The 26,405-nt window shown below is 46.6% G+C and overlaps 1 protein-coding gene across 4 annotated transcripts in view; it reads left to right on the top strand.

Annotated features, from left to right (window-relative positions):
* Positions 1 to 26,405, top strand: part of AGBL3 (AGBL carboxypeptidase 3) — a 316,148-nt gene that overhangs the window by 193,404 nt on the left and 96,339 nt on the right. For 2 of the 4 annotated variants that reach the window (XM_073650213.1, XM_073650210.1), the window contains exons 1-3: positions 8,652 to 8,802; positions 13,101 to 13,205; positions 16,558 to 16,609. In XM_073650213.1, the coding sequence (XP_073506314.1) occupies positions 13,140 to 13,205; positions 16,558 to 16,609 (118 nt within the window). In that variant the 5' untranslated portion in view covers positions 8,652 to 8,802; positions 13,101 to 13,139. Of the gene's footprint in view, positions 1 to 8,651; positions 8,803 to 10,879; positions 10,937 to 13,100; positions 13,206 to 16,557; positions 16,610 to 26,405 lie in introns of those variants that run through there. The other 2 variants (XM_073650212.1, XM_073650211.1) reach the window with 2 other exon arrangements.

The following is a 26,405-nucleotide window of genomic DNA, read 5'->3' as shown; positions in this document are numbered from 1 at the left end:
TGCGGACAATTTCGGATAGCCTCCACTTTATTTACTTACGACTTTCTTATTCCTGGTTGATGGACCTTGTAGTTGACGTCACTCAACTTCTCAACCACCTCATATGGCCCTTGCCACTTGGTCAGTAATTTATTGTCCACCGTGGGGATCAACACCAAAACTCAGTCTCCAGAGCGAAACTGCCTCAGTCTCGCCGACTGATTGTAGACCCTTGCCTGGGCCTCTTGTGCTTGAAGGAGGCTCTCCTTTACAATCGGCATCACCCTTGCGATCCGGTCTTGCATCTGGGCCACATGCTCGATGATGCTCCGGTGGGATGTTACCTCAACTTCCCAGGTCTCTTTCACAATGTCCAATAGTCTCCGAGGGCACCGTCCATAAAGCAACGCGAAGGGTGAAAACCCCATAGAGGCCTGGGGAACTTCCCTAATAGAGAATAGTAAGTAGGGAAGTAGGCAATCCCAGTCTCGGCCATCCTTCTCCACGACTCTCTTAAGCATGGACTTGAGGGTTTTGTTGAACCTCTCCACAAGGACGTCCGTCTGCAGATGGTACACAGACGTCTTGAATTGTGTAATCTGTAGAACCTTACACAACTCCCTCATTACTTTGGACATGAAAGGAGTTCCCTGGTCTGTCAAAATCTCCTTCGGTAGGCCATTCTGGGAAAAAATATGGATTAGTTCTCATACTATACTCCTGGCAGAGGAGTTTCTCAGTGGCACCGCCTCCGGGTTGCGTAGTCCATCACCACTAGGATGTACTGGTGCCCCCAGGCAGACTTAACCAGGGGCCCAACAAGGTCCATGGTAATCCAGTCAAATGGGACCTCTATAATGGCCAATGGCACTAGGGGACTGCGGGAGTGGGACACTGGAGCTGTTAGTTGACAAGAAAGGAAGGACCAGCAAAAATTAACAATGTCTCGGTGACATCCAGGCCAGTAGAACCTCTGCAGGACTCGCTCTTGAGTTTTGTCTACTCCTAGATGTCCACCCAAGACATGTGAATGGGCCAAATCCAATACCCTACGTCTATAGGGACCCGGCACCACCAACTGCTCTATCATCTCCTCTCTAGGTTTAGTGACCCGATAAAGCAGTTCCTCATTCAGTTTAAAATATGGGAACCTGGTGTCAGCCCCCGGCTCTTGAGCAACCCCATTTATTAGTTACATTATCATATGCATTTTTCAGTGTTAGATCCTGCATTTGAGCAGTACCAAAATTCTCCCCAGAAACTCCCAACTCAGGAATCTCGGCCTCTGGGGTCACTGTCTCGTCCTCGTCACCGGCAAGGACACACAGAGGAAATTCATTTGCTTATGACGGCAATGAGGATCCAACATGGTGGAACCATCTCTTGTCTGCTTTCTGCCATAAGTCCAAGAACAGGCTAAAGTCCCACCCTATATTACCCGGTGTAGCAGGCCCTCGACCACCCTGACCTTATAGGACTCAGCCCCACAGTTAGTTTTTATTGTCACTTGGGCGACGGGGTAGTCCTTGGCGACCCCGTGGATACAACGGGCGCCCATGTACTTCTCTGGGATCAACTGGTGGGGGAATGTGGCCTTTACCAGGGTCATCAAATTCCTGAGTCCAGGAGTCCCGACACTAACACTCCATTTATGATCATGGGGCGTGACTGTAGCCCCTCACAGGGCTGATAGTCCACACTGCAGGTGGCGTAGGCATAGTATGAACAGTGTCTTCCTACGCTGCAGTTTATCTGCTTGGAGAACATAGGACATCGGGCGGCTATGTGTCCAGGACCGTGACATCTCCAACAGATCAAGTCTTTCCCAGCGGCTTTTGGCAGACCCTCAGCGACCCCTTGGGACCTCGGACTTCCCCCAGTGGTGGCTCTACTACCCCTCTTTTAGGGCTCGGGCTCCCTCTGGGTTCCCCAGTATGGAGATGCAGCACCTCCCGGCTTCCTGAGGGACTTCTCAACCACCTGGTGCCTTTCTACAAGGCCAACCAGATCATCCACATACTGGGGGTCTCCTTGCGCAACCCAGGTCTGCACGGGCCTAGGGAAGGAGTATATAAATCTGTCCATCACGACCCATTCTACCACCTGGGCTGGAGTGGAGAACTCCAGCTGCAACCACTCCCGTACAAGATGTAGAAGGTCGAACATTTACAAGCGAGGGGGTTTTTCACCATAATACGCCCAGTGGTGAACTCTTTGGACTCTGACTGACATAGTCACTCCATCACGTGCCAGTATCTCAGTTTTTAACTTTGAATATTCCTGGGCATCCTATAAGGCCAGATCATAATAAGCCTTTTGGTGCTCGCCAGTGAGATAGAGCTTTCACCAGGTGCTTGATCAGTTCCTCAATGTTTTCTGTCGTTTTCTGGGGATCTTGCCCGCATTCTCCATCACCTGTGGTAGATCGCTCCTCAGCTGCACACAGAGATAGACACATGTGACATTCAGAAATAGTGCTGTTGCTTTAAAAGCATTCAGCAACTATTAGAGGTAACACAAGCACAGGATACAGTGTTGTGCTCCAGATGCATCCAGCAACTAGAGGGGTTAACACAGTCACAGGAGAAAGGGAGTGTTTTAGCAGAGCCCCAGGGAGATTGTGGGGAAGTAATTTACTGTCTGGCTGGAGCCAAAGAGAAAGGTGGTGTGTGTGTTTTGTATCTCTGTTACGGATCCAGGTGGTGGAACCTCTGTGCTGCGGTGCAAGGAGGGACCAGAGGGGCTTAACTAGGTATCAACTCGGACCGACCAAGGTCGTACGGCGGCTCAATCGACTCCGTGACCAGGGAAGGACCGAGCAGAGGGACCAGGTGCTACTCTGGGACCTACCTTGTATGAGAGCAGGTGAATCCCACGGGTCAGAAGGCAGGGACTGACCGGTACAGTAGATGAGCACGGCAGGCAGGCTGACGGGTGATCCGGGCAGACGGACTGGCAGACACGGCAGGTAACAGGCAGGTGCTTCCAGGTAAGCAGGCTGGCAGGCACGGCAGGTAACGGGCAGGTGCTTCCAAGTAAGCAGGCGGGCAGAGCCCAAAGACAGACTGGCAGACTGGACTGTAGACAGACGTTCGAGCTGGAGAGTAGACAAGCTGGCGGACTGGACTTGTAGTCAGGCTGGCGGACTGGACTTGCAGTCAGGCTGGCGGACTGGACTTGTAGTCAGGCTGGCGGACTGGACTAGTAGTCAGGCTGGCGGACTGGACTTGTAGTCAGGCTGGCGGGCTGGACTTGTAGTCAGGCTGGCGGGCTGGACTGGTAGTCAGGCTGGCGGGCTGGACTGGTAGTCAGGCTGGCGGGCTGGACTGGTAGTCAGGCTGGCGGGCTGGACTTGTAGACAGGCTAGCAGAGGGACCTGAGGGCTGAAGCAGAGTTTAACACACAAAGCTACAACCTTGCACGGGCACCTCCATTTTGGAGGAGGTGCCTTTTATATGGGAGGTCCTCCAGCCATTGGCCGGGGACTCCTTAGGACGGCGCACGTGGCCCCTTTAAGAGGGATGGAGCGCGCGCGTGCCCTAAGCACAGTGCCCGGGAAGCTGCGCGTGCTGGCAGCAACAGAGGCAGGAGCGCCGGAGGATGCCGGGCAGGGAGCGCGGCGGTAAGTGGGACGGCAGTATTATAGTAGTTATATTCTTGTACATAGGGGACAGTATTATAGTAGTTATATTCTTGTACATAGGGGCAGTATTATAGTAGTTATATTCTTGTACATAGGAGCAGTATTATAGTAGTTATATTCTTGTACATAGGGGCAGTATTATAGTAGTTATATTCTTGTACATAGGGGCAGTATTATAGTAGTTATATTCTTGTACATAGGGAGTAGTATTATAGTAGTTATATTCTTGTACATAGGGGCAGTATTATAGCAGTTATATTCTTGTACATAGGGGCAGTATTATAGTAGATATATTCTTGTATATAGGAGCAGTATTATAGTAGTTATATTCTTTTACATAGGAGCAGTATTATAGTAGTTATATTCTTGTACATAGGGAGCAGTATTATAGTAGTTATATTCTTGTACATAGGGGGCAGTATTATAGTAGTTATATTCTTGTACATAGGGGGCAGTATTATAGTAGTTATATTCTTGTACATAGGAGCAGTATTATAGTAATTATATTCTTGTACATAGGGGGCAGTATTATAGTAGTTATATTCTTGTACATAGGAGCAGCATTATAGTAGTTATATTCTTGTACATAGGGGGCAGTATTATAGTAGTTATATTCTTGTACACAGGATCAGTATTATAGTAGTTATATTCTTATATATGGGGCAGTATTATAGTAGTTATATTCTTGCACATAGGGGCAGTATTATAGTAGTTATATTCTTGTACATAGGGGGCAGTATTATAGTAGTTATATTCTTGTACATAGGGGCAGTATTATAGTAGTTATATTCTTGTACATTGGGGCAGTATTATAGTAATATTCTTGTACATAGGGGCAGTATTACAGTAGATATATTCTTGTACATAGGGTGCAGTATTATAGTTATATTCTTGTACATAGGAGCAATATTATAGTAGCTATATTCTTGTACATAGGGGCAGTATTATAGTAGTTATATTCTTGTACACAGGATCAGTATTATAGTAGTTATATTCTTATATATGGGGCAGTATTATAGTAGTTATATTCTTGCACATAGGGGCAGTATTATAGTAGTTATATTCTTGTACATAGGGGGCAGTATTATAGTAGTTATATTCTTGTACATAGGGGCAGTATTATAGTAGTTATATTCTTGTACATTGGGGCAGTATTATAGTAGTTATATTCTTGTACATAGGGGCAGTATTATAGTAGATATATTCTTGTACATAGGGGCAGCATTTCAATGAAGTAGTCAAATTCAAAGTCACGGATGGAAAAAAATCCGCATTGCCTTTTCTGCACACATCACAGTCACTAAATATACACAAAGGGAAATGTTTCTAAATCATATTATAATAAGTTTAGGCAGACACATTTCCTCCAGAAGACACCGAGTGATTGAATTTGTTGGGATGAAGTATAAAATCTGCGCCATCTGCTGTGTAAACAAGTCATGCTTTGTGGCGGTAATGAAAGTTAATCGACTTACCTTGTGAATCAGAAAAGAACATTTTGGAGAAAACTAAGAAATACTGTAAGGGTGGGATAATATAAGAAAGTTAAAGGGGCTCTGTCATGATGACAACCCCCAGTCTATGCAACCTATTAGGTACAAGGACGTCATAGAAGAGGAGGGCCCCCTCTTGGGATTTCTCCTATTAACATGCTTGAGAACTTCAGGGGCTCTCACTATGAAGGACCCGGACGCCCCAGGGTTGAAACGGCGGTCCCCAGTCATACTAGTGCTCCAATCAAAGTCTCTGCTATCTTCCTCAGTCCCATTGACAATGAATGGAGCGGTGGCGTGAACAACAAATGACTACTACACTACGGAAATGTGGGAAGACCCCCAGTTCTTGTGATAGGAAGTCCCAGTAATCATGCATGTATCATCCATCGGACCGTTATTAAGTTGGAGGGGTTAGAATGGCCTCAAGATGATGTGAGTGAATGCGTTACGTTCATCCCTTCGCTACAACGCCGAAAATTTATCTCCCATAAATATCGGATCAAAGCAAACCCCAATATTCATCGCTGATCACTGGCTCCAAAAGGTCTGGAAGCCGTGAAGCTCTAGCCTGGGAAAGGTGCTTCTCCGCCTCTGCGTAAACGAATCTCAGACTTGGTGTCTTTTTCCCAGAGCAAATCTCCTGTTGTAATTACCTGGTCACTGCAGGAGGCCCCTACTTCAATTGAGATAGAAGTATCAGCTTTCTCTCTCACTTCCCCAGTTATAATTAATCCCATATGTTCAATGTGAGGATGATATGTCCCCTCTCCGGAGATGTCTTTATGGATTTTAATTTTTCTCTATGACAATACTCTTATCAGCAGTACTGTAAATAGTACTGTAAATAATTTCCCGGCCTAAGGAATGTCAATCAAGATTTTCCTAGCTTAGAGTAGATTTGTTCCATACAGTTATACGGGCATAATGTTACCCTATGAACCTATTCCTAGGGGCACAAGTGGTTTTAACCCCTTTAGGACACGGACAATTTTTCATTTGCGTTTTAATTTTTCCTTTCCCCTTCTTCCAAGAGCCATAAATTTTATATTTTTCCATCCCTATAGACGGACGAGGGCTTATTTTTGGTGGGATGAGTTTTAGTTTTGAATGACACTATTCCATTTACCATACAATGTGCTGAAAAACGTAAAAAAAAAAAAATCCAAATGGGGTGAAATAGTGAAATAAAAATTTACGCTATTATTATTTTTTGGATTTTGCTTTTACAGCATTCATTGTGCGATAATAATGACCAGGTAACATGATTCTCCATGTCAGTACGAATATGGCAATACACAACTATTATTTATTTATTTTTCTATTTTTATTTTATTGTGATGGCTTAAAAAAATTCTAACTTTGTAAAAAAAAAAAAAATAAATGTCACCACTTTACTTGAACTGTAACTTTTTTATTTTTCCTTTGTGACGGCTTGTTTTTTTGCGTAGCGAACTGATGTTTTTATCGACACTATTTTGGGGTACAAATGATGCTTTTATCGCTTTTTAATGCATTTTTGTGAGAGGTGCAGCAACAAAAAAAACTGCAATTTTGGCATTTAAATTTTTTACCCTACAGTACCGTGATAGATCGGATTTTTACAGAAGTGGCGATACCTAGTATGTCCATTTTTTTCTATTTTTTTTCCTGAGAAAAAAAAATGTTTTATTATTATTATTATTATTTTTACTTTTTTTTGTCCCATTCACTGTAACATGATAGATCGGACTTTTACGATTTGTGGCGATACAAAATGTCTATTTTTTTTATTTTTTCCTGATAAAAAGGGGGACTGATTACATTTTTTTATTATTATTATTATTATTAATATTATTTTTATTTATTTTTTATTATTATTATTATTAATATTATTTTTACATTTTTTATTATTATTATTAATATAATTTTTACATTTTTATTATTATTATTATTAATATTATTGTTACATTTTTTATTATTATTATTATTATTATTCATTTTTTATTATTATTATTAATATTATTTTTACATTTTTTATTATTAATATTATTTTTCATTTTTTATTATTATTATTATTATTATTATTATTATTCATTTTTTATTATTATTATTTTTAATTTTTTATTATTATTATTTTTAAATGTTTTATTATTATTAATATTATTTTTCATTTTTATAATTATTATTATTATTAATATTATTGTTACATTTTTTATTATTATTATTCATTTTTTATTATTATTATTAATATTATTTTTAAATTGTTTTATTATTAATAATATAATTTTTACATTTGTATTATTATTATTATTAATATTATTGTTACATTTTTTATTATTATTATTTTTCATTTATTATTATTAATATTATTTTTAAATTTTTTTATTATTATTAATATTATTTTTACATTTTTATAATTATTATTATTATTAATATTATTTTTACATTTTTTTATTATTATTATTAATATTATTTTTACTTTTTTTTTTATTATTATTAATATTATTTTTACATTTTTTTGTCGTCCCCTTAGGGGACTTGGACATTTTAGCGCTTGTGGTATATCCTCGTACATAGAGAAAATCACGTTCTTCTATGAAATCCGGCCACAGGCTGATCTTCCCAAATCACGGGGGAAGACCTCCATGGCAGGCACGACGGTCTTCAGTCAGCCCCCGGCAGCCATGATAACCTATTGTTTCCCTGCAATCGTGTCACAAGGGGGGACATAATGAGCGCATGGAATAACGGATATACCCCGTAAATTATATTAATGAAAACTACATTTCGCCTCGCAAAAAAAATTCCCTCACGCAGCGCCGTCTACAGAAAAATACAAGAGATACAGGTCTCAGAAAATGGCGGCACAAGACAAATTTTATTTTTGCAAAGTTTTTAACTATAAAAATATTAAAAAAATACATGTTTGGTATCGCCGTAATCGTACTGACGTGAAGAATCAGGTTATCGGGTCATTTTTACCACAGATTAAACACCGTAAAGACAAAAAAACCACCAAAAAAATGGCAGAATTGCATTTTTTTTTTTCACCACACTTCAAATTTTTTCCCCATTTTTTAACTTATTGTAAAATGGACGGAGGCATTAAAAGTACAATATACAGAAAAATAATAAAGTTACGATTCTTGGAAGAAAGGGAGGAAAAAAATAAATAAAAATGTCCGTGGTTACGCTTGGTGCATTTTACTCCCTCATGCTTTTTGTTTATAGGGTAATTTCTCTCTTTTTTGTGTTTAATGACAATTTATTCTGTCAGAAGTTCGTCTCACGGTGTCGATAAGTCTCCATTTTGGAGCAGATTTATCAAAACAGGAGCAAATGTTGAGGAGTTGCCCATAGCAACCAAGCTCATTCCCGCGCTCGGTTTTCATTGGCTCTTTGAGAAATGAAAGCAGCGAGCGTATTGGTTGATAAGGGCAGCTGCTCCCCTAATCTTCATCGTAGCTCTATCACTGTGCACGACGGTCGGTGGGCGTGGTTATATACTTCTAACCAATCACAATGTGATTTTCGATCGAGGCTTGCAACGCAGCTGACAGAGCAGGTGGTTGGTAGTTATGGAGACAAGTGTACACAGACTCAGCGGAGCTGGCACATGGCCCTTGGGGGGGAGGAGGAGGATGAGCTGCGCTTTCTAGGACTGTGGAGCCGAGAGGATGCAAAGGAAAGCCCGGAGGGGAGAAGGTGAGAGTCTGGGGTGTAAATGGGGCAGATACTGGGTGTGGGGTAAAGGAGAGGTGGATGGACGTCACCATGTGCCCCCCAAAATGCCATCTATAAGAGCTTTATTCCCCATCAGTTTCTATAAGACACATATATTTATCACAGATACTATATAAGATCCCCTCATCACACCCCAGAAAATATACAGACCCCAGATAAGACCCCAAATAAATACACATTCTCCTAGACACCCTAATGAAGACCAGACCCCCTAAGCTAATACAGACCCTCTAAATAAATACAGACCCCCAGACCAGATTCTCTAAATAAATACAGACCCCCAGACCAGATTCTCTAAATAAATACAGACCCCAGACCCTCTAAATAAATACAGACTCCAGACCAGACCCCTAAACTAATATAGACCCCGGATCAGACCCCTAAACTAATACAGACCCCAGACCAGACCCCTAAACTAATACAGACCACTAAACTAATACAGACCCCAGACCAGACCCCTAAACTAATACAGACCACTAAACTAATACAGACCCCAGACCAGACCCCTAAACTAATACAGACCCCAGACCCTCTAAATAAATACAGACTCCAGACCAGACCCTTTAAATAAATACTGACTCCAGACCAGACCCCTAAACTAATATAGACCCCGGATCAGACCCCTAAACTAATACAGACCCCGGATCAGACCCCAAAACCCATATATAAATATAGAATTTCCCTGAACTAATAAAGAAACTTAAATCGGAGCCCAGACCCTAAATAAATGCCGACCTATAAAAAATTCAGATTCTCTCAAAACCCTACGACATAATAAATACCGACCACTGACCAAATCCCGAAATAATACAGACCCCAGACCAGCCTCAGACACTTTCCCTGCTTATAGACCCTAGACCAAACCCCACGGGTGGTCCGTTACTTATATATTGACAGGACATCCATGGAGCAGGTCATCAATATCAGATCGAGGAGGGTCTGACGCCCCTGACCTCCACCGATCAGCTGTTATCAGCTCCAATGTGAACCGTGAACTCAGGGGATCGCTCCCAAATGTCCTCCTCCTTTATTAGTCATCATGGCTGGGGGTAATGAGTCCTGGGACTGATGAGGACTCTCCCCCTTCCCCCGCTATATTTACACACGTGGCGGTGCGGTCAATGATCTGTGTAGTTCTGCTTGGCCGGTCCAGAAGTGACATTCCTGCACGGCCGGCTGTGAATGGGAGGACACGGCTGCGGTCACATTGTAAAGCCTGTGGACAAACAGAAGGATTGTATGGAAGATTATTGAGGCCGAACTTACACAGAGTCCTCGAAAGGGCGCCCAGCGTGGTGGTGATAAATGCCCCTTACTATATATACAGATATATGAACATATGCTCCTTCCCCGGGGCAGTGCGGTGACCACCACCCCGGCTCTGATGTCTATGGTTGCCAGGCTTATCCTCCCTTCCTTTCGGAAAATCCAAAGCAAAGGGGCTTTTTCGACAAGTGTGTCCCATCGGTATCACACATCCACTGATCAGCTGTTTGCCCCTCCCATGGTAATAAAAGAAGTCAAAACGCAACATAGTGGCCATTTCTGGGTACTGCAGCTCAGTACCTCTTTAAGTGCAGTACCTAAGAATGGCCACTACATGGTGTATTGAACCGTGCTGTTCCAGCTCTGTAAAGGCGCTCTACCTGAAAAAACTGCAGTTTGTTGGGGGTGACTGATGTTTGGCCCTCCACCGACAGCAGTCATTGATGACCTATCAATGACCGGACATCCTTTTAAGAAGAAACCTGTGTGTATGGGGGCCCCCAACTCTCCCTCTGACAGCAGAGGGATTGGTCAACCCCGAACTTTCCATTCTCGGAGGAGATGAGCAGCTGCCGAGGCCGAACTCATATAGAAAAGAGGGAAACCCAGTGTGCCGTGTCGTCAGGAGCGCCTGTCACGGTTGTCTGTCACCTGTTTGTGGGCACTCCCTGTACATCCAGTAATTAGTGTAATTGCCTGGTTACTGTTAAGTACCTCAGAGCAGGAAACAATAAGATCCCGGTAATCCCCTCCGAAGGTTTACGAGATATCAGGGTGCGGGCAGGTAATCGCGTGAAGATCTCTCGCTCCGGTAGTTACAGCGACACAGGTAAGTAAGGGATTATTAAGCCTCTCATGAAGCAATCTGTTGTTCCCTGTTATCAGCCACTTCACAACACCTGAATCATGATTGCATCTCCAGCGCGGAGACATTTACATTCATAGATGAGATCGGTATCAGTCGCTCCTGCAGAAAATCCGCTTCGTGTGAGCCCGGCCTTAGAAGCTTCACAGGAGATCCTGAGAGCTGTCATAAAGCCAGCAGTGCAGTGAATGCAGCTCTGGGTGTTGGAGCTTTTTCAGACGTCCGCGATCATCGGTCTGAACTCGGATCTCAGTGCACGGACTGACCGTGCATCTCCCAAACTGTGCGTGATTGCCTCATAGAAACATATGAAGCTGTCATGCTGTTGTCAGAAGACACACGGCCAGTCTGTGAATTGCAATCTGAGATCGGACTGGTGATCGCAGACGTCTGAAAGAGCCCTAACATCCAGAGCTGCATTCATTGCACTACTGGCTTCATGATAACTCTTGCATGCAGATCTGGAAGTTACATCCAGAGCTGTATTCATAACAATGCTGGCTTATTTCTAGCTCTCAGGATCCACGCTGGCTTCCTGTTAGCTCATTGAATGCAGCTCTGGATGTTACATGCAGAGCTTCATTTACCAGAATGCTTGTTTCCCGGTAACACTTAGGATCCACGCTGGCTTCCCGTAAGCTCCCGGGATCCACGCTGGCCTCCCGTTAGCTCCCGGGATCCACGCTGGCCTCCCGTTAGCTCCCGGGATCCACGCTGGCCTCCCGTTAGCTCCCGGGATCCACGCTGGCCTCCCGTTAGCTCCCGGGATCCACGCTGGCCTCCCGTTAGCTCCCGGGATCCACGCTGGCCTCCCGTTAGCTCCCGGGATCCACGCTGGCCTCCCGTTAGCTCCCGGGATCCACGCTGGCCTCCCGTTAGCTCCCGGCACCCACGCTGGCCTCCCGTTAGCTCCCGGCACCCACGCTGGCCTCCCGTTAGCTCCCGGCACCCACGCTGGCCTCCCGTTAGCTCCCGGCACCCACGCTGGCCTCCCGTTAGCTCCCGGCACCCACGCTGGCCTCCCGTTAGCTCCCGGCACCCACGCTGGCCTCCCGTTAGCTCCCGGCACCCACGCTGGCCTCCCGTTAGCTCCCGGCACCCACGCTGGCCTCCCGTTAGCTCCCGGCACCCACGCTGGCCTCCCGTTAGCTCCCGGCACCCACGCTGGCCTCCCGTTAGCTCCCGGCACCCACGCTGGCCTCCCGTTAGCTCCCGGCACCCACGCTGGCCTCCCGTTAGCTCCCGGCACCCACGCTGGCCTCCCGTTAGCTCCCGGCACCCACGCTGGCCTCCCGTTAGCTCCCGGCACCCACGCTGGCCTCCCGTTAGCTCCCGCGACCCACGCTGGCCTCCCGTTAGCTCCCGCGACCCACGCTGGCCTCCCGTTAGCTCCCGCGACCCACGCTGGCCTCCCGTTAGCTCCCGCGACCCACGCTGGCCTCCCGTTAGCTCCCGCGACCCACGCTGGCCTCCCGTTAGCTCCCGCGACCCACGCTGGCCTCCCGTTAGCTCCCGCGACCCACGCTGGCCTCCCGTTAGCTCCCGCGACCCACGCTGGCCTCCCGTTAGCTCCCGCGACCCACGCTGGCCTCCCGTTAGCTCCCGCGACCCACGCTGGCCTCCCGTTAGCTCCCGCGACCCACGCTGGCCTCCCGTTAGCTCCCGCGACCCACGCTGGCCTCCCGTTAGCTCTCGCGACCCACGCTGGCCTCCTCTTGGCTTCCTGAATGCAGCTCTGGATGTTACATCGAGAGGTGTATTCATTACAGTGCTGACTTCCTGTTAGATCTCAGGTTTTTAGTTGCCTGTTTGCAGGTTTCTTGGAAAACTTGCCTTGGGAGAATGCTACCAAGTATTACTCCTACTTGCCAAATCCTCCGGAGCATCCTGAAGGTTCCTGGTAAAAGGGGAGACCTCCCCGACGAGTCTGCAAATCTCCTAGGTGCCAACAAAACCTCAAAAAAGCAATACATTAAGCTTTCTTATCAGTGGCTCCAGAACTGTCCACCATCAGGCGGAGCCCAATTGTACATACATAGGTGGGAAAACAGACGTGACTTGATTTTACTCATTTTGTCAGCAGCTTTTTCTGTGCAGATAATTCTCCGACTCCTGTCTTTTTCTACAGCTGGAGATTGTCCGCCCTCGTACCACTCTCTGACACGTCATGTCTGACGACACCGAGGTCCAGGACTTTGCGTCCGAGCAGACGAGCAGCAGTGATTCAGACTCGGTATGTGCTAGTAAGGGTTAATTCAGACTAGATTTGGAGGAGTGCTGATGTCACTATAGGTCACACATTGCCTCACTTCCAAATTTCAGAAATTTTAGCTTTTATTCTGGATCATCAGATGTCACACATGAGGAAACCTTGCTGCCAATTACTCCCACACTTGTTTCTCGGAAATCCGCTTCTCCGACCGCACACAGCGGTGTCCGTTTACAGGTTCCCGTGCGGCACAATAGCGGCAGGTACAGAGCGGGTTAACGCTTCGTGAGTGAAGAGTCACTGAACTGTGGGTAACCTCCACCGAAAACCACAATGCGGAGCGTGAAAGCAACAGCGTCCGAACGGCTGTGTCGTACAACACTGCGGATATCGAATGACGAAGCCGCAAAACCTGTATACTCGCCCCGTGAAAATAAGTGACCGCCATGTTGGAAATGGGCAGAAGGTCAATGGTGACCGTCCCAAGAATCAAAGATGTGCCGTATGGGCTCACACTGGTTGTGCTATTTTAATGGCGCCATCTTCGGATAAAGAAAATATATTGAAAAATTTGTAATTTTTGAGGGGAAGAAGGGCGAAACTTTAAAAAATTTCAGAAGTGCCGTTTTGTTTTGTTTTTTATTTATTTTCTTTTTGGGCTTGGTTCCTATATCGCTCGCTGGGTGATATACAGTTGTGCTCAAAAGTTTACATACCCCGGTAGAATTTTTGCTTTCTTGGCCTCGTTTCAGAGAATATGAATGATAACAAAAAAAACTTTTTCTCCACTCATGGTTATTGGGTGGGTGAAGCCATTTATTGTCAAACTACTGTGTTTTCTCTTTTTAAATCTGAACGGCAACCAAAAATTTTTGCAAATTTATTCAAAAAGAAAAACTGAAATATCACATGGTCATAAGTATTCAGACCCTTCGCTCAGTATTGAGTAGAAGCCCCCTTTTGGGCTAGCACAGCCATGAGTCTTCTTGGGAATGATGCAACAAGTTTTTCACCCCTGGATTTGGGGATCCTCTGCCATTCTTCCTTGCAGATCCTCTCCAGTTCCGTTAGGTTGGATGTTGAACCTTGGTGGACAGCCATTTTCAGGTCTCTCCAGAGATGCTCAATTGGGTTTAGGTCAGGGCTCTGGCTGGGCCAGTCAAGAATGGTCACAGAGTTGTTCTGAAGCCACTCCTTTGTTATTTTAGCTGTGTGCTTAGGGTCATTCTCTTTGTTGGAAGGTGAACCTTTGGCCAAGTCTGAGGTCCAGAGCACTCTGGAAGAGGTTTTCATCCAGGATATCTCTGTACTTGGCCGCATTCATGTTTCCTTCAATTGCAACCAGTAGTCCTGTCCCTGCAGCTGAAAAACACCCCATAGCATGATGTTGCCACCACCATGTTTCACTGTTGGGATTGTATTGGGCAGGTGATGAGCAGTGCCTGGTTTTCTCCACACATACCACTTAGAATTATCACCAAAAAGTTCTATCTTCGTCTCATCAGACCTGAGAATCTTATTTCTCATAGTCTGGGAATCCTCCATGTGTTTTTAAGCAAACCTCTATGCGGTCTTTCATATGTCTTGCACTGAGGAGAGGCTTCCGTTGGGCCACTCTGCCATAAAGGTCCGACTGGTGGAGGGCTGCAGTGATAGTTGACTTTGTGGAACTTTATGCCATCTCCCTACTGCATCTCTGGAGCTCAGCCACAGTGATCTTGGGGTTCTTCTTTACCTCTCTCACCAAGGCTCTTCTCCCACGATTGCTTAGTTTGGCTAGACAGCCAGGTCTAGGAAGACTTCTGGTGGTCCCAAACTTCTTCCATTTAAGGATTATGGAGGCCACTGTGCTCTTGGGAACCTTGAGTAATGCAGAAATTCTTTTGTAACCTTGGCCAGATCTGTGCTTTGCCACAATTCTGTCTCTGAGCTCCTTGGGCAGTTCCTTTGAGCTCATGATTCTCATTTGGTCTGACATGCACTGTGAGCTGTGAGGTCTTATATAGACAGGTGTGCGCCTTTCCAAATCAAGTCCTATCAGTTTAATTAAACACAGCTGGACTCCAATGAAGGCATAGAACCATGTTTTTTTTTCAGTCAAGATAGGGTGCAGAGTGTACTAAAAATATATGTTTTTGGATGTGCTGATACCAATTACATGTATTTTTTATTTTTATTTTTCTCGGCTGGGTGATCATTTGATTGTTTCTATAATACACTGCAAACCTCTGTATTGTAGTGTAATATTACACAGGGACTCTTAGGCTTGCTTAAATCACAGACCTGGGGGCATTGTGTGGACCCAGAGTAGTCTTAAAGAGGAACCCCCTGCCTTTTAGGTAACGTGGTTGTTATTCACCATGGCATCTAGACAGCGGAGATCGGTGGTGCCTCCATCATTAGACCAGTGAACACCCCTCGCGTTATGCGGAATAGGACCACCTGGTCAAAACAGGATTTGCAGACTGGCTCTGTACTATCTCCTCTGTTCAGACGGACATATGACTTCAGCCAGCAATCACCTTGTCCCTGCTGCAGACAGTGATTGGCTGCAGTGGTCACATACCCGTTCAGGACCAAACCAAAAAGTACAGTGAATGTAGCGGGATCAGGACAGCATTGAAAGAGTAGCTTTAAGGTGAAAATACTTTTATTTTAATATTTTTAATAATTTTGGATATTTTAAAAGAAAATTATTAGGTGTGAACAATCCTTTTTTTTTTTTTTTTTTTTTTTTTTTTTTAGAGAGAATTAAAAGATAAAATTCCTCTGCCATGATGTCACTACTAGGAGAAAAAGCTTAGAAACTTATTTATACAAAACTTCTAATTCCCAGCATGGACGGGCGCTGAAAGATAAGATTCTTGTTGCCAGATGTCACCAGTAGGGGGAGCTCAGGGTCTCACTGAATACAGATTTACTATTGAAGTCAATAGTAAGTTTCTAAATTCATTTTGACCTGTATGACTGTGCATGCAGAGATAGCTGTCAATCTCTAGTAGGACCGCCCACTGGACTCCTGCATACAAACCCCAGAGATTTCAATGAATGAAATGCAAGTTATAAGAATCTTTTCCAAAAGATCCATATATCATTCTGCTCAGGCCCTCCTTCTCCATACCGTGCCGTCCACCGCCTGTACAGCGTGACGGGTTCCCTTTAATGATTGACATATCTTTTTGCTCAATTCTTTATACATTTCTCATAAACCCCAGATCTGACCAGTCGTTATGCGTACCGGTGAGCCCTCCCCTGCGGAACGGTCTGGGGGCTGGACACTAAGCCACTCCCACTTAACTAAGCCCCTCCCTTGTTTACTGTTCCTTTAAATAGTCTCATGGTAGTCTCATTCTATTCCTTTTGCCTTTTTGTACAGGATGAAGACCCCTATGAGTCGGAAGACAATCACCCCTATGATTTTTACTCAGGTATGTTTTCGTAAATTGGAAGATTATGCCGGAGCGGAGGGGCCGTAACCAGAAGGGGCTCTTGTTCTGGTGGACTCGGGCCATTGATTTCTGGTGGCCGCGAGAACCTGCTATGGACTCATTCGGGCCTTAGGCCATTAGACGTAAGTGTAGCTGCAAAATAAACTACCAGGAAAATGTGAAGCAAACGTTGTAGTTAACGTATTAAAGGGGTCATATGAGATGAGACAACCCCTTTTAAAAAAAAAAAAAAGCCCCTTTAATGTAATTTGGTGTTTTTCTGGCCAGGTACAGCAGCGGTGGACCAGCCTGATACCAATGTGAATAGTCTATATATATAATCGTCTTATCCCGTCTGTCTGTCTGTCTGTCCAGGAAATCCCGCGTTGCTCATTGGTCCGGCAGCTGCCAATCAGCGCCGCGGGATTTCTGAAAAAAGATGGCGGCCGTTAGCGGCTCATCTGCGGGACGGAGCTCAGCAGCGATGCAGCCGGGAGATGAGCGTCCCGGCCGGTAGCAGCGGAAGGACCGCCGGCGTCGCTGACCTCCATGCGGAAGAGAGGATCGGGGAGCGGCGCTGCGGGTCGGGATACTTCTGCTGCGAGCGCCCGCTCATGTCCCGGGTTCTCGCAGCGGAAGTACCCGCACAGGCAGCGCCGCTCCCCGGTGCTCACCAAGACGATTCGATGATTGGTCGGGTCCGAAGACCGCGACCAATCACTGATCTTAGCGCAAAAGTTAAACACTACTGTGCTGATTGGTCGCGGACGCTGCCCGCGACCAATCACCGATTTCGGCGCCACATTTAAATATCGGCCGCGACTAATCAGCACAGCGGTGTTTAAATGTGGAGCCAAGATCGGTGATTGGTCGCGGCCAATATTTAAATTTGGCGGCCAAATCGGTGATTGTTCGCGGGCAGCGCCAGCGACCAATCAGCGATTTTTAACACAAATGTCCGGACCTTAGTAACACCATGCGGATACTGTGGGGACATCAGCGGCTAGGGTGTCAAGGGAGGACCGGGGAGCGGCGCTGCGGGTCGGGATACTTCTGCTGCGAGCAGTCGCTCATGCCCCGGCTTCTCGCAGCGGAAGTAGCCGCACAGGCAGCGGCGCTCCCCGGTCCTCACTAATACGATTCCGCTCCCCGCTCCTCACCAATACGATTCGCTGATTGGTCGCGCTCTCCGCACGCGACCAATCAGTGATCTTGGCGCTAAAGTTAAACACCGCTCTGCTGATTGGTCGCGGCCCGCGACCAATCACCGATTTGGGCGCCACATTTAAATAGCGGCCGCGACCAATCACCGATCTTGCCGCCACATTTAAACAACGCTCTGCTGATTGGTCGCGGTTGCTAGACGCGTCCAATCAGCGAGCTTGGCGCCAAATTTACACAACGCTCTGCTGATTGGCCATGGCCGGCAACTGCGACCAATCAGCAGTATTGGCGCCAAATTTAAACCCCGCTCTGCTGATTGGTCACGGCCGGCAACCGCGACCAATCAGCAGTATTGGCGCCAAATTTAAACACCGCTCTGCTGATTAGTCGCGGTCGCCGTCCGCGACCAATCAGCAGAGCGGTGTTTAAATTTGGCGCCAATAATGCTGATTGGTCGCAATCGCCGGCCGCGACCAATCAGCATTATTGGCGCCAAATTTAAACCCCGCTCTGCTGATTGGTCGCGACCGCCAAATGTCCGGATCTTTGTAACACCATGCGGATACTGTGGGGACATCAGCGGCTAGGGTGTGAAGGGAGGACCGGGGAGCGGCGCTGTGGGTCGGGATACTTCTGCTGCGAGCGCCCGCTCATGTCCCGGGTTCTCGCAGCGGAAGTATCCGCACAGGCAGCGCCGCTAACATCCATGCGGCTAGGGCGTGAAGGGAGGACCGGGGAGCGGCGCTGCGGGTCCAATTGGTCGCGGCCGCTATTTAAATGTGGCACACAAATCGTTGATTGGTCGCGGGCCAAGTCCGCGACCAATCACTGATCTTGCGGCCAAATTTAAATATCGGCGGCGACCAATAAAGGATCTTGGCTCCACATTTAAAAACCGCTGTGCAGATTGGTCGCCGACGCTGGGCGCGACCAATCACCGATTTGGGCGCCAAATTTAAATATCGGCCGCGACCAATCACCGATCTTGGCTCCACATTTCAACACCGCTGTGCTGATTGGTCGCGGCCGATAATTAAATTTGGCGCCCAAATCGGTGATTGGTCGCGCCCAGCGTCGGCGACCAATCTGCACAGCGGTTTTTAAATGTGGAGCCAAGATCCTTTATTGGTCGCCGCCGATATTTAAATTTGGCGCCCAAATCGGTGATTGGTCGCGGGCAGCGCCTGTGACCAATTAGCGATCTTTAACACAAATGTCTGGATCTTTGTAACACCATGCGGCTACTGTGGGGACATCAGCGGCTAGGGTGTGAAGGGAGGACCGGGGAGCGGCGCAGCGGGTCCGGATACTTCTGCTGCGAGCGCCCGCTCATGTCCCGGCTTCTCGCAGCGGAAGTAGCCGCACAGGCAGCCGCTCCCCGGTCCTCACCAATACGATACGCTGATTGGTCGCGTCCGGAGGGCGCGACCAGAGATTTGAACGCTGAATTCAAACACACTGTCCGCTGCTTAGTAACACGGCGCGCGACATTTAAAACCTGCTTCTATGATTGGTCGCGGGCGGCGTCCGCGACCAATCACAGATTTCCACGCCAAATTTAAACACGCTCTCCGGCAAATTACCGCAACATCTATATATATAATTGTCTTATCCTGTCTGTCTGTCCAGGAAATCCCGCGTCGCTCATTTGTCCAGCAGCGGCCAATCAGCGCCGCGGGATTTCTGAAAAAAGATTGCGGCCATTAGTGGCTCATCTGCGGGACGGAGCTCAGTGGCGATGCAGCCGGGAGATGAGCGCCGCGAGGCGCTCATCTCCCTGCCGGTACCAGCAGAAGGACCTCGACCGCCGGACCCATCTGCGGGACGGAGATGCAGCCGGGAGATGAGCGTCGCGAGGCGCTCATCTCCCGGCCGGTAGCAGCGGAAGGACCGCCGGCGTCGCTGACATCCATGCGGAAGGGAGGACCGGGGAGTGGCGCTGCGGGTCGGGATACTTCTGCTGCGAGCGCCCGCTCATGTCCCGGGTTCTCGCAGCGGAACTATCCGCACAGGCAGCGCCGCTCCCCGGTCCTCACCAAGATGATTCGATGATTGGTCGCGGTCTTCGGACCCAACCAATCACTGATCTTGCCGCAAAAGTTAAACACTACTGTGCTGATTGGTCGCGGACGCTGGGCGCGACCAATCACCGATTTTGGCGCCACATTTAAATAGCGGCCGCGACCAATTGGATGTCAGCGCCGCTCCCCGGTCCTCCCTTCACACCCTAGCCGCTGATGTCCCCACAGTATCCGCATAGTGTTACAAAGGTCCGGACATTTGTGTTAAAAATCGCCGGTCCTCACTAATACGATTCCGCTCCCCGGTCCTCAACAATACGATTCGCTGATTGGTCGCGCTCTCCGCACGAGACCAATCAGTGATCTTGGCGCTAAAGTTAAACACCGCTCTGCTGATTTGGGCGGCACATTTAAATAGCGGCCGCGACCAATCACCGATCTTGCCGCCACATTTAAACACTACTGTGATGATTGGTCGCTGACACCAGCCGCGACCAATCAGCGAGATTGGCGCCAAATTTAAACAACGCTCTGCTGATTGCGCCCGGTCGGCCGCATACATATTCTAGAATACCCGATGCGTTAGAATCGGGCCACCATCTAGTTAACTAATATTCTTCCTATTTCACCCCTTCACGAACAATGTGCTAAGAAAACAAGGACCGCACTCCGCTTCTCTCCTCTGTCCTGATGTGCTCCCATCAAAGAAACGACATCCTCTGTGTGCAAATCTGTGTGTTCTAGATGCTCCGGTGTTTGAAAACCACGACCCTGACCCGCTCCAAAATCAGTGATGAAAACACAAAATTCACAAACAAGAATATAACTACTATAATACTGCTCCCTATGTACAAGAATATAACTACTATAATACTGCTCCTATGTACAAGAATATAACTACTATAATACTGCTCCTATGTACAAGAATATAACTACTATAATACTGCTCCTATGTACAAGAATATAACTACTATAATACTGCCCCTCTGTACAAGAATGTAACTGCTATAATACTGCCCCCTATGTACAAGAATATAACTACTATAATACTGCCCCCTATGTACAAAAATATAACTACTATAATACTGCCTCCTATGTACAAGAATATAACTACTATAATACTGCCTCCTATATACAAGAATATATCTACTGTAATACTGCCCCTATGTACAAGAATATAACTACTATAATACTGCTCCTATATACAAGAATATAACTACTATAATATTGCTCCTATGTACAAGAATATAACTACTATAATACTGCTCCTATGTACAAGAATATAACTACTATAATACTGCTCCTATATACAAGAATATAACTACTATAATACTGCTCCTATATACAAGAATATAACTACTATAATATTGCTCCTATGTACAAGAATATAACTACTATAATACTGCTCCCTATGTACAAGAATATAACTACTATAATACTGCCCCTATGGACAAGAATATAACTACTAGAATACTGCCTCCTATGTACAAGAATATAACTACTAGAATACTGCCCCTATGTACAAGAATATAACTACTAGAATACTGCCCCTATGTACAAGAATATAACTACTATAATACTGCCCCCTATGTACAAGAATATAACTACTATAATACTGCCCCTATGTACAAGAATATAACTACTATAATACTGCCCCCTATGTACAAGAATATAACTACTATAATACTGCCCCTATGGACAAGAATATAACTACTAGAATACTGCCTCCTATGTACAAGAATATAACTGCTATAATACTGCCCCCTATGTACAAGAATATAACTACTATAATACTGCTCCCTATGTACAAGAATATAACTACTATAATACTGCCCCCATGTGCAAGAATATAACTACTATAATACTGCCCCCTATGTGCAAGAATATAACTACTATAATACTGCCCCCTATGTACAAGAATATAACTACTATAATACTGCTCCTATGTACAAGAATATAACTACTATAATACTGCCCCTATGTACAAGAATATAACTACTATAATACTGCCTCTATGTACAAGAATATAACTACTATAATACTGCCCCTATGTACAAGAATATAACTACTATAATACTGCCCCTATGTACAAGAATATAACTACTATAATACTGCCCCTATGTACAAGAATATAACTACTATAATACTGCCCCTATGTACAAGAATATAACTACTAGAATACTGCCCCCTATGTACAAGAATATAACTACTATAATACTGCTCCTATGTACAAGAATATAACTACTATAATACTGCCCCTATATACAAGAATATAACTACTATAATACTGCCCCCTATGTACAAGAGTATAACTACTATAATACTGCCCCTATGTACAAGAATATAACTACTATAATACTGCCCCTATGTACAAGAATATAACTACTATAATACTGCTCCTATGTACAAGAATATAACTACTATAATACTGCTCCCTATGTACAAGAATATAACTACTATAATACTGCCCCCTGTGTACAAGAATATAACTAATATAATACTGCCCACTATGTACAAGAATATAACTACTAGAATACTGCCCCCCTATGTATAGGAATATAACTACTACTAGATGGTGGCCCGATTCTAACGAATCGGGTATTCTAGAATAGGTATGCGGCCAGCCGGGCGCAATCAGCAGAGCTGTGTTTAAATTTTGCGCCAAAATCGCTGATTGGTCGAGGCCGGCGGTCGCGACTAATCAGCAGAGCGGGGTTTAAATTTGACGCCAATAATTCTGATTGGTCGCGGCCAGCGAACGTGACCAATCAGCAGAGCGTTGGTTAAATTTGGCCGGTATTTAAATGTGGCGCCCAAATCGGTGATTGGTTGCGGGCAGCGGCCGCGACCAATGAGCAGAGCGGTGTTTAACTTTAGCGCCAAGATCACTGATTGGTCGCGTGCGGAGAGCGCGACCAATCAGCGAATCGTATTGGTGAGGACCGGGGAGCGGAGCTGCCTGTGCGGATACTTCCGCTGCGAGAAGCCGGGAGATGTCTGTCTGTCCAGGAAATCCCGCGTCGCTCATTGGTCCGGCAGCGGCTAATCAGCGCCGCGGGATTTCTGAAAAAAGATGGCGGCCGTTAGCGGCTCATCTGCGGGACGGAGCTCAGCGGCGATGCAGCCTTGAGATGAGTGATTGGTCGCGGTCGATATTTAAATGTGGCGCCGAAATCGGTGATTGGTCGCGGGCAGCGCCAGTGACCAATCAGCGATTTTTAACACAAATGTCCGGACCTTTGTAACACCATTCGGATACTGTGGGGACATCAGCGGCTAGGGTGTGAAGGGAGGACCGGGGAGCGGCGCTGCGGGTCGGGATACTTCTGCTGCGAGCAGTCGCTCATGTCCCGTCTTCTCGCAGCGGAAGTAGCCGCACAGGCAGCGGCGCTCCCCGGTCCTCACTAATACGATTCGCTGATTGGTCGCGCTCTCCGCACGTGACCAATCAGTGATCTTGGCGCTAAAGTTAAACACCGCTCTGCTGATTGGTCACGGCCGGCCACCGCGACCAATCAGCGAGATGGGCGGCAAATTTAAACTCTGCTCTGCTGATTAATCGCGGCCGGCCACCGCGACCTATCCGCGAGATTGACGGCAAATTTAAACGCCGCTGTGCTGATTGCGCCCGGTCGGCCGCATACATATTCTAGAATACTCGATGCATTAGAATCGGGCCACCATCTAGTACAGAAAATAAAAGACATTATACAAATCTCAGGAGGAGTGAGGGCCCTGCTCGCAAGCTTACAATCTTTTGACCTTTTAAAGGGGACCTGTCTCTTGCTATAAATATGTATTATTATTACCTGGTGTAAATGCCGCTGTTCTCCTAAATCTGTAGATGTTTTTCTTTTGTCCCTGTGACTCTCTGTTCCTGAGATATGGCCTCGTCTTCCCTGCATATAAGTCTAGTCTTTTCAGCCAAGTGGGTGTGGTAATCAACTTTTTTCTTGGGCATCTTCTTGAGGACCACTCCCAGTTAGCTCTAAAGACTAGACTTTTATACAGGGAAGAGGAGGTCATATCTCAGGAACGGGGAGTCACAGGAATAAAGGAAAATACCACACTGGATTCAGGAGAACAGCGGCATTTACACCAGGTCAAAAAAAAAAATACATATTCATGGCAAGTGAAACCAATAAAAAATACAAGTAAAAATAAATGAAATAATAACACCAGGGTAACATGTGATTTAGAGAAAAATGACCTAAAGCTTCTTTAAGCCTAAAAAGTAAAAAAAAAAGTTCCATGAAAAACCAGCTAGAATGCTCAACAAATAGCTAAAAACAGCTATGACTTGTCCGGAAAGCCAAAAAGACTCTATCCATGAGACAGATAATACCGTCCCCTACGGATAAAAATGCTACCGCTATAATACATTTTAGTTCGAGTACATTCTCCAGGAGTCGGAGGCTTTTTATCCTTGATTGTATGGAGCCATTTGAATGTTTTTGTGTGATTCCTGCGGGGAGGTTCCCATCTGACGGTGGCTTTTTATGCCAGTGATATATTCCAGTAATCGCCTCTCCGCGGGGACGTCCTGTATAACAGCGGTTCCTCCTCGCCGCTTTATGTCACGCCACGCTTTGTAGCCAACATATAATGACTGTAAGCTATGTCTTCCCTCCGTATCTACAACTGGAACAAAACCCCCCTACCTGGAGGCTTCAAACCTCTGCGTTTAAAGGTTAGTTCGGATTTTTATATATCTTATTGTCTGATCAATCCCCTAAAAGCCACATGGTCAATTATCCATCTTGTGACCCGGTGGGCTTGACTTTATAAAGAGATTTCTCCAGGAAAGTTCGAGAGCACAAAACTGCTGGAAAGGCACTAAAGTTATAGCAATGTATGGAAGTAGGAGATACAATTAGAAAATAGGAAAGCTTGTTAATATTTTAGCTCTGGGGGACCCTGGAGGTCCAAAAGTTGTCATCCTTCGGAGACAGATTGGTAGAGGTCCTAGCAGACTGACTTCCACCATACAATGCTTTATGGCCATTCCTGTTGACTTCTTTCGTGGCTTTCGGAAAGCTTATCTATATCTGCATGCTAGCACTCAGCGCCAGAAAGCTGCTGCCAAGCCTATTGAACTTTCGGGATGTCTGTCACCAGAAGCGTGTAGTCCCTCATATATATTAGATAAAAGTTATCCAAACTCACCTCTTTCCTCGGAATTAGACAAATGTCTGATGTATATAAGGGTCTCTACAGGTAATGTATAGGAGGGGAGTAGGCGGGTGGTGAAGGGGAGAATGAGCATACGGGTGGAGCAGAGGAGGAGAGGGATAGGGAAGGAAAGGAGGGTCGGAGTGGGGGAATGAGAAGTGGGGTGGTGGAAGGTGAGAGGGGTCAGGGTGGGGAAGGAGAGGGGTCTGGGCAGGAGAAGGAGAGGAGGGTCTGGGCGGGGAAAGGAGAGATGGTTCGGGGAATGTGAGAGGGGTCAGGGTGGGGGAAGGAGAGGGGTCTGAGCGGGAGAAGGAGAGGAGGGTCTGTTCGGGGAATGTGAGAGGGGTCAGGGTGGGGGAAGGAGAGGGGTCTGAGCGGGAGAAGGAGATAAGGGTCTGGGCGGGGAAAGGAGAGATGGTTCAGGGAAGGAGAGAGGGGTCAGGGTGGGGGAAGGACAGGAGGGGCGCAGCGGGAAGGAGAGGAAGGTCTGGGTAAGGAGAGGAGGGACTGAGCAGGAAAAAGAGGGGAGGGTCAGGGAAAGGAGGGGCAGAGCGGGAAATGGAGAGGACAGGCGAAGTGGGAAATGGAGAGGAGGGGTGAAGCGGGAAATGGAGAGGAAGGGTGGAGCGGAAAATGGAGAGGAAGGGTGGAGCGGAAAATGGAGAGGAGGGGCGAAGCGGGAAATGGAGAGGAAGGGCAGAGCGGGAAGTGGAGAGGAAGGGCAGAGCGGGAAGTGGAGAGGAAGGGCGGAGTGGGAAATGGAGAGGAGGGGCGAAGCGGGAAATGGAGAGGAAGGGCAGAGCGGGAAGTGGAGAGGAAGGGCGGAGTGGGAAATGGAGAGGAGGGGCGGAGTAAGTAGAGGAGGGGTGGAGTGGAAAAGCAGAGGAGGGAAGGGGAAGCGGATCCTTTGTTTGGCAAGCAGAAAAGCTTCCATTTAGAGATGTTTGACAGCGGCTTAGTCCACTTTCCCCATTGGAAACAGATGCACGCTCAGCTGAACCGAGCATGCATGTGTATTGTGGAGGATCGGGAATCAGTCGTCTTAGCTCCTACGTCCCCCCCCCACCTGCCATTTGCCAACGGTGTTTCCTTTAACTTGGGCAATGGGGTTTAGGTGCAGCTGCTCTGCCGCCTCCCCGCAGCTTTCTTATTAGATGTGTACACCTAATTGTAGAAAAAAAAAAAGAAGGATTAAATGGCATTTCCTTTTAGCTGTCATTATTGTTTTTTTTTTTGCTTGCTTTGTGTGCCTATGTGTAATAGGAGGCGAGCGCGGGCCGGCGATGATTGATGGACGCACTGTTCTTATTTATTGTTTGGCGGTGGTGATTAATGGTCTTTTCTGCTCTGTAATGTACTGCTCATTTGCCTCCACGTTAAAGGATCGGGTGATTTATTCGTCTCGGCGTAGGTGTTGCATTTCAATAGCTCTGACAGTG

This window comes from Phyllobates terribilis, unplaced genomic scaffold, assembly GCF_046119375.1.
Source record: "Phyllobates terribilis strain yellow unplaced genomic scaffold, ASM4611937v1 Scaffold_10__3_contigs__length_209671492, whole genome shotgun sequence".
Classification (NCBI taxonomy): domain Eukaryota; kingdom Metazoa; phylum Chordata; class Amphibia; order Anura; family Dendrobatidae; genus Phyllobates; species Phyllobates terribilis.
This window is presented reverse-complemented; position numbering and strand designations above follow the sequence as displayed.